The sequence below is a fragment of the Electrona antarctica genome, assembly GCF_951216825.1.
Source record: "Electrona antarctica genome assembly, chromosome: 10".
NCBI lineage: Eukaryota > Metazoa > Chordata > Actinopteri > Myctophiformes > Myctophidae > Electrona > Electrona antarctica.
This window is the reverse complement of record NC_136791.1, coordinates 46,258,297-46,266,539: the sequence shown is the minus strand read 5'-3', so window position 1 is coordinate 46,266,539 and position 8,243 is coordinate 46,258,297. Positions and strand designations below refer to the sequence as shown.

The following is an 8,243-nucleotide window of genomic DNA, read 5'->3' as shown; positions in this document are numbered from 1 at the left end:
TGTGTGTGTGTGTGTGTGTGTGTGTGTGTGTGTGTGTGTGTGTGTGTGTGTGTGTGTGTGTGTGTGTGTGTGTGTGTGTGTGTGTGTGTGTGTGTGTGTGTGTGTGTGTGTGTGTGTGTGTGTGTGTGTGTGTGGGGGGGTCTCAGCTGGTTGCTAACAACAGGTCTGGTGTGTGCCAGATGTCAGATGGAGATTCAGAGGCAGCAGATGTATCTATTGTCTGACGTGTGTGTGAGCGTGCACAAGCGTGTGAGTGTGTGTGAGACCCTTAAGTATATAGGAATGTCTGGAATGCGTTTAAACCTCTGTTTAGGTGGAAGTGTGTGTGTGTGTGTGTGTGTGTGTGTGTGTGTGTGTGTGTGTGTGTCGTGTGTGTGTGTGTCGTGTGTGTGTGTGTGTGTGTGTCGTGCGTGTGTGTGTGCGTGTGTGTGTGCGTGTGTGAGAATTTGTTTTATGTTATATGTCTATTTTGCTTAAATAAATGTTACTTTGATTCCGCAACCGGAAGCAGACAAAAGGTTGATCTTTAACATTTAACATTTATGAGAACTAGAAAGATTTTACAAGTAACCTGGGAGTTAGAACCAGATTTATGAGGGTCTAAACGTGGGCCAGACATTTGGGAGTTGAGGGTCAGAGCTCCTCTCCTCAACACCTGTGGCTATTATACTACTGGCCAGATGACACACACACACACACACACACACACACACACACACACACACACACACACACACACACACACACACACACACACACACACACACACACACACACACACACACACAGTCACACACAGACACACACACACACACACACGCACACACGCACGCGCATACGCTCAAGCGTGTGTGTGTTATTGTCATGCTAAATGGTGTGTGCATGGGTCTCTCTGAATTGAAGGTCAAAGGTCACCATCTGCAGTCTGGAACGCTACATACTAATTCCTACACGCGTTGTGTTTATAACCACGCCCCCGGGCAAGTTAAGTTTACTGAGGTTAAGGTTAGCGTTAGGGTTAGGTATAGTTTTACTGAGGTTATGGTTAGGGTTAGGTTTAGGCTGTCAATCACAGCGCGTCGACTGCACAACCCGTGTAGGCTTTGGTATGTCGCGTCTGGAACAAACACTCTCTCTTTCACTCTCTCTCGTGCACGCGCGCGCACACGCGCGCACACACACACACACACACACACACACACACACACACACACACACACACACACACACACACACACACACACACACACACACACACACACACACACACACACACACATGGAAACGTTAATAAAGAGATCAAAGGAAAAATCTGAGATGTATACTTGCTTCCAAGATTGCCAGTTAGACGTGAAGGTGCATAGTTAGTTCAGTTTCATCCTGAAAATGAACGGAAATCTGTCTCTCTCTCTCTCTCTCTCTCTGTGTGTGTGTGTGTGTGTGTGTGTGTGTGTGTGTGTGTGTGTGTGTGTGTGTGTGTGTGTGTGTGTGTGTGTGTGTGTGTGTGTGTGTGTGTGTGTGTGTGTGTGTGTGTGTGTGTGTGTGTGTGTGTGTGTGTGTGTGTGTGTGTGTGTGTGTGTGTGTGTGTGTGTGTGTGTGTGTGTGTGCGTGCGCGCACATGCACGCAAGCAGGACCATTCGGTGTGTGATAAGACTTTCTGTGGAGCAGGCAGAGAGTGTGTATCGACCGACAAAGGACAACCAGTCTGTCACTGTGTACAGGTAATAGTAATCTCCATTTTTAAGATTGCATGGTGCTCTTTCTGTATGAATGAATGTCTTTTTTGCAGAGTCAGACTCATGGTCCATGGAAAAACATATGAATGAGATGAATAAAAGAGGTGTGCCAAAGGCCCCTACTGGGTCCATTTGTACAGTCCCAGAGATTAAATAAAAATGCCATTAAATGGGGGGTCCGTAGCCTAATGCATGTCCAACTGGTGGTGCTTGAAATGAAAATGGTTGAGAATCGCTGCTAGAACCGTAATAAAAATCTTCTCTAATGGGGGTCCCTGGCACATCTTTTCAAATGGGGGTCTGTGGGCTAATAAATGTCGATTTAGGGGTCCTTGACATGAAAAGGTTTGGGAAGCAGTGCTGTAGACGACTGTCAATGCTTATTGCTTGCACATTGGCGTTAGTTTGTTTAGAGTATAAAATTAGTTTTCTGTCTCTGTGGTTCTCCAGCAGTGCGAGGCATCGGAGCACTGGGTGTGTGGAAGTAACGACAGATCCTACAGGAACCACTGTGAGCTGCATCGAGAGGCATGTGTCACTCAGACCAAAATACACGTGGCACACAGAGGAAAGTGTCTAGGTACGCACTAATTTGTAAATTAGAATTGGCCTGCAGGTCTTAATGGGTTAATGTGTCTGGAGTATAATTGTGTGTTTCTACTTCCAGAAGAGAAGAAAAGGACAGATGTCAGCCCTAGTAAGTTTACAGCTCATTATTTAATACACAGGCTTGGTATAATATCAGTTATCAATTATAACACATTACAGTATACTGTGGAGCAGCGGTTTCCTGTTCTCACACCTTTTAGCTCGGGACCCACAAGAGAAATGTCTCTGTCTCTCCGGGACCCAAACTAATATAGTGAAAGCTCACAATGAGTCATGGTGTGTGTGTGTGTGTGTGTGTGTGTGTGTGTGTGTGTGTGTGTGTGTGTGGGTGTGGGTGTGTGGTGTGTGTGTGTGTGTGTGTGGGGGGGGGGGACACACAGACACACACATAGTTGGTATGTAGTTGGAGTGGCTATAGCACCACTCAAAAATCACACCCGTGTGAACTGAGTGGTGCAACTCCCCCCCTTACACCCCCCCCCCCCCCCCCCCCTTTCTCTCTCATTAGCAGGCAACAGTGCAACACTATCTCTCTCTCTCTGTTTCTGGCACAACAGCGCCCCTACTGGTACTCATGAGTCACACATGAGTCACACACATTAACACGAGTCACATAGGTGAACACGAGTCACATAGGTGGGTGAACACGGACATTGCTGTTCCTTGGAGTGGTTGCACCACTCAAAAATTTAAGGGATATTCACTCGTGACCTGTACTCATCATGTACTAGAAACACTGTAGTAGAGGACTACTGATGGCTTGTTGTGATGCAAAGCAAGCTTTTCAAAGTGCCTGTCTCTGTGAACCCAGTCGTGTGTTTCCTGTCTGATCGTGATTGGCTGAGGAACAGAGTGATCCACTGGATTCAGGAAGAAGCGGAACCGTCCAGCCTGTCCTCAAACGGGTCCTCGGTCCGTGACCTTTTACGCACTTACTTCCAGGTCAGAGCAGTGTGGCCGTCTTGCATCTGGGCCTGGCCTATTTTCGGCGGGAACCCCTTTTGGTGTTTTAAACATTATGTTATAATTTAGCTATTGAAAAATAGCAGATCTACAAGCTGTGGCGCGCTACGAGCGGCGCGCTACGAGCTTGTAGGTCTGCTATCTTTGAAAAATCGCGAAAATATTTATTTCAGAAAACTGGAGGATTTAGAAGATTTTTTTTAAATGTTTAGGTCAGGCCTAAATGGGTTAGTTATACTGTAGCTACTGTATAGTGTTGAACAACTGTGATAAGAATTCACTTATAATTATGTGAGTAATATGGGATTATGGACAATCAATTGCCTATTTATCCGAATCTACAGAACCATACAATTACAGTGGAGTGTGTGTGTGTGTGTGTGTGTGTGTGTGTGTGTGTGTGTGTGTGTGTGTGCGTGTGTGTGTGTGTGTGTGTGTGTGCGTGTGTGTGTGTGTGTGTGTGCGTGCGTGCGTGCGTGTGTGTGTGTGTGTGTGTGTGTGTGTGTGTGTGTGTGTTACAGGTCTATGATAATGGAGATTCCAAGCTTGATTCGACAGAGTTTCTGCGATTCCTAGAACACAATGACACCGCCCTCAACCTCACACACTCTCACAGTCTGGAGAATAGTCGGCTAGTGAGGTACCTATACACACACACACACACACACACACACACACACACACACACACACACACACACACACACACACACACACACACACACACACACACACACACACACACACACACAGGATATAGTATACTATAGTGGAGGATCCTATTTGTTACTCTACTTGTCTCTCTCTCTCTCTCTCTCTCTCTAGGTCTCTGTGTGTAGATGCTTTGATAGAGCTGTCGGATGAGAACGCTGATTGGAAGCTGAGTCTCGCTGAGTTCATCAACTGTCTGACGCCCACCTACCAACCACCTGAGAGACGTAATAGCACTCCTTTATCTTTAATTAATCTGTAAATAAATCCACCAGTAAGACGTCACCCTGAGGGCGAGGTCGCGTGCACGCATCTGCCTGGGTTGACGGCAGACTGCTGGGCGAGCGCTGGCGCTTTGGCATGGGGGGGTCAGATCAACATAATGGAATGCCAGAACAGGTCAGCTCCATATATGGAGATGTAAGGGTAGCAGCGGGAGGGAGAGCGAGTGCATTTTCCGGCAGCGGCATCAGTCCGACACTCTAACCCAAACCAACGCATGTCGGACCAACACACTGCCGCGGAAGCGAGTCATAATCCCCCCAGCTTCCCCGGCAGTTGCCGCCCCTTCTCCCGGCAGAGCCGTGGCTGTTAACCGGCAGTTGCGGCGTGGAGCGGCGGCCACGAGACGCAGCGGCAGTGGAGTGACATAATCCCCCCCCACGACTTCCCCGGCAGATGTGGCTGTCACCGGTAGTTGCGGTGTCTTGGAACGCGGCCGCCGAACGGACTGACACTGCCACGGTACGGAGCTGTCATAATCCACCACCGCCCTCTCCCCGGCAGCGCCGTGTCTCATTGCCGCTGCCAGAGAATGCACTCGCTGCTTCTGGGCAGCGGGGGCAGTGTCTTGAGTGTACAGGGTTTGATGAGGGCTGGCCATATATGGAGCGTGTCTTGAGTGTACAGGGTTTGAGGAGGTCAGATCAACATATGGAATGTCAGAACAGGTCAGCTCCATATATGGAGATCTAAGGGTGGCAGCACCGGCAGTGTCTTGACTCAGTGTACAGGGTTTGATACAGTTCAACATAGCTCCATATATAGAGATATATGGGTGGCAGCGGGGGCAGTTGTCTTGAGTGTACAGGGTATGATGAGGTCAGATCAACATATGGAATTAATTCTGTATTGGCCATATATGGAGCGTGTCACAAGGCGTGACTGACAGGTTTTGCAGGTTTTCATAATAAACTGCGACCTACAGTCGCAAATCAAATCAACGAAGCAATACAAAACATATATATTCTGTTCAGAAGGCCAAAAACGAATGCTCATTACTTTTTATGACCATGTGAAAATTATATTCACGTTGCGTATTCCAGCAGGCCTTAATTTCTTGCCTAATTATCTGTGTGTAAATGTATTCATCTTGCTGTGCTTTGTGTGTGTGTGTGTGTGTGTGTGTGTGTGTGTGTGTGTGTGTGTGTGTGTGTGTGTGTGTGTGTGTGTGTGTGTGTGTGTGTGTGTGTGTGTGTGTGTGTGTGTGTGTGTGTGTGTGTGTGTGTGTGTGTGTGTGCGTGTGTGCGTGTGTAGAATGTGCTCTAGAGGACGAGGTGTTTGAGGATGGCTCTGAGACTCAGATGGAGTGCAACAGGTGTGTGTGTGCCTGTGGCAGCTGGGTGTGCACGGCTCTGACCTGTGATGGTGAGTACAGTATAGAAACACCAGCATTGGAAGTAAACCTGGCTGTTAAGTAATGTGTTACTTTAACCCATTTTGACCTGGGAACGATTCTATAAATGTCTTTTTTTGAAAAAGCTATGTTTCTTCGATTTTTCAAAAATTGCAGATCTACAAGCTCATAGCGCGCCACCGAGTGGCGCGCTACGAGCTTGTAGATCTGCTATTTTTCAATAGCTAAAGCATAACATAATGCTAACACCAAAAGGGGTCCCCGCCAAAAATGGGTTAACTCCACTACTTTTGCAGTAACAAGTAGTGTATCTAATTACATTTTACAATTCAATGATGCAGTTTACAATTAGTGAAATATAAGTGGACTCATGACTTGTTAACTAAGCAATAGCTAGCAATAACTACAAACGGCACCCTGGTGAGCAGTATGGGTTAGCGCCCCAGCCTGTGTCCTCCGCGAGGAGGAAGCCCAACAAACCCTCGGTGAGGCCTTTAGGAGGGCCATTCAAGCAGCAAGAGGAGCCCGCAGCACCACCTTCTCGCTCGGGGGGAGTCTGCGGAACCATTGCCCACCACTCCTGAATGAAGTGTCTGGTGCTGGGACTCTGGTGCAACGCACCGGTCCTGGGCCTGGTGAGAGCAGGAGTGGACCTGGTGAGACGTAGGAGGGGCCCGGACAGGAGTCAACCCACAGAGCCGCCCTAGTCCTTCCATGCGCCAGAAGCGTACCTCCCAGCCCTGGCAAAGTTGTTCTGGAGTAGTTCCAACGGATTGTGTGGATCTGGTTTTGCCCTATAGTGGGACTGATTGAGGGTAGCTACTGGGACGTAAGTCGGGACTTAATTGATCACCCCGGCTGAGTGGGGAGGGGTATGATGTTCGAGAGACCCGAAACCCCGATGACCTTGGGATACATCACTGAGGAAGGATACGTCCCAGGTGCATCCATGCGATGTTTTTTGTTATAGAAAGTTCAAATCCTGCGAATTTGAGAGTGTTGTTGCCTATATCTCTATAAGCATTGTTCAATTGGAAGAGTTGAGTTGGGTATGTCACCTTATCCAATCAGATGGGGGCAAAGTGCACAAATGCCTTGGGAAGAGTTCTGAATCGCTGGCCAATCGGATGGGAGAATAGAGTTATTGCACGATTTTACGCTTTTAAACGATGCAAAGGTTTTCAACGATGATTCTATAGCTGCTTTATCCACGACACTTTCACAATGCACGTCGGAGGGAACCATGCAAGGCACCAACCTGCTCATCGGGGAAGTGTTTTGCTCAAGGACTCCTCTACCAGGGGGATCCGGGGGTTGAACCAGGAACCTTCCGTTTTCCAATCGGCCACTCTGCCGCCTGAGCAACTGCCGTCTGCCTGTTACTAGATTACACATTTTCTGTAGATTGTCCAACAAACACAAGCATGCACGTACGTATATACCAAGGGGCCAGTGAGGCTATTCAACGTTGAAGCACTGGGCCCTAGTGGTTGGAGGAGACACTACAGGCGGACCCGTGGATTCATGACCGGGAAACCCCCGTGCGCAGCTGGGCTTTAACATTGAGCGCTCGGTTGCACTTCCGCATTTGACCACCAAAATTTGGTGGTCAAATGCGGAAGTAGACATTCTGAGACGGTACTTCCGGCAGTCTTCCGGGTGCTTCAAAACGCCACTGAGCAACTTCCACTGACATGAATAGCTGGGGGGGCGGAGCTTCGCGCCAGTTCAGTCTCTATCCTTTTATATACTCTATGGTATGTATGCACGCTAACGCTAATCACAATGAACTTGATCTTGTGTTTCAGGGGAACAAATAGAGGTGGAAGAGAACCCAGGAGGAGAGGACGAAGAGATGACAGAAGAGGAGTGGAGCAGCAGAGTAGCGGAACTCAATGCTTTACAGGTAGACACACAGTTGTTATTCTGCAAGGTTTTCTGTGACATTTCTGTCTTCTGTCATATAGGCTACATTATTACTGGTATGTACAGTTTCCTGTAATCTCTACTCTGTTGTGCAAACGCCCTGAACACTGTCTGTTTCTCTAGGGCTAGGAGACACCCCGCCATGGGGACACAACAAGGCTATGCCCACTGAATTCACTCTGGCCAGCTTCAAGGCTTAGAACTCTGCCCTCCTCAACGTAAAGTTTTATATTTTTGTGTTTCAAATGATGAAGCCACTAAGCCTCATCCAGTGTTAAAACCAGGATGAACTTTTGGGCATTTAGTTTTTTGTACTTTTTTATACTGCCACTTATCTGTTTTGAGCATAACACCAGCACAGGGCTGAAGATTCAATTGTTATTAATTATATTACTAAATGTATGCACTTATGGTATACTGTAACACACTTTGGATGAAAGTATTCACTGATGGCACATGGTATGAACTGTTATTAATATATTGTATACATAGGCTACTATAATCATTAACACAAGGATGATAATAATTTAACTGTTTTAGGCTCAAGGGAGTGTAAAATAAGTGTAAAATAAAAGATTCCCAGACATCTTTGGTTTACTTCACTCTTGCATTTTCCTACTGTAACTATTTTAATTCTTTCTGAATTACATTTCTTCATGCAC

At 47.3% G+C, this 8,243-nt stretch overlaps 1 protein-coding gene across 6 annotated transcripts in view; it reads left to right on the top strand.

Annotated features, from left to right (window-relative positions):
• Positions 1-8,194, top strand: part of LOC306931554 (follistatin-related protein 1-like) — a 101,094-nt gene extending 92,900 nt beyond the window's left edge. For 4 of the 6 annotated variants that reach the window (XM_079512968.1, XM_079512966.1, XM_079512967.1 and 1 more), the window contains exons 4-12: positions 1,630-1,722; positions 2,188-2,317; positions 2,405-2,434; positions 3,158-3,288; positions 3,831-3,949; positions 4,134-4,246; positions 5,556-5,666; positions 7,464-7,561; positions 7,705-8,194. In XM_079512968.1, coding sequence (XP_079369094.1) covers positions 1,630-1,722; positions 2,188-2,317; positions 2,405-2,434; positions 3,158-3,288; positions 3,831-3,949; positions 4,134-4,246; positions 5,556-5,666; positions 7,464-7,561; positions 7,705-7,710 — 831 coding nt within the window. In that variant the 3' untranslated portion in view covers positions 7,711-8,194. The remainder of the gene's footprint in view (positions 1-1,629; positions 1,723-2,187; positions 2,318-2,404; positions 2,435-3,157; positions 3,289-3,830; positions 3,950-4,133; positions 4,247-5,555; positions 5,667-7,463; positions 7,562-7,704) is intronic. The other 2 variants (XM_079512970.1, XM_079512969.1) reach the window with 2 other exon arrangements.
• Positions 8,195-8,243: the final 49 nt, after the last annotated feature.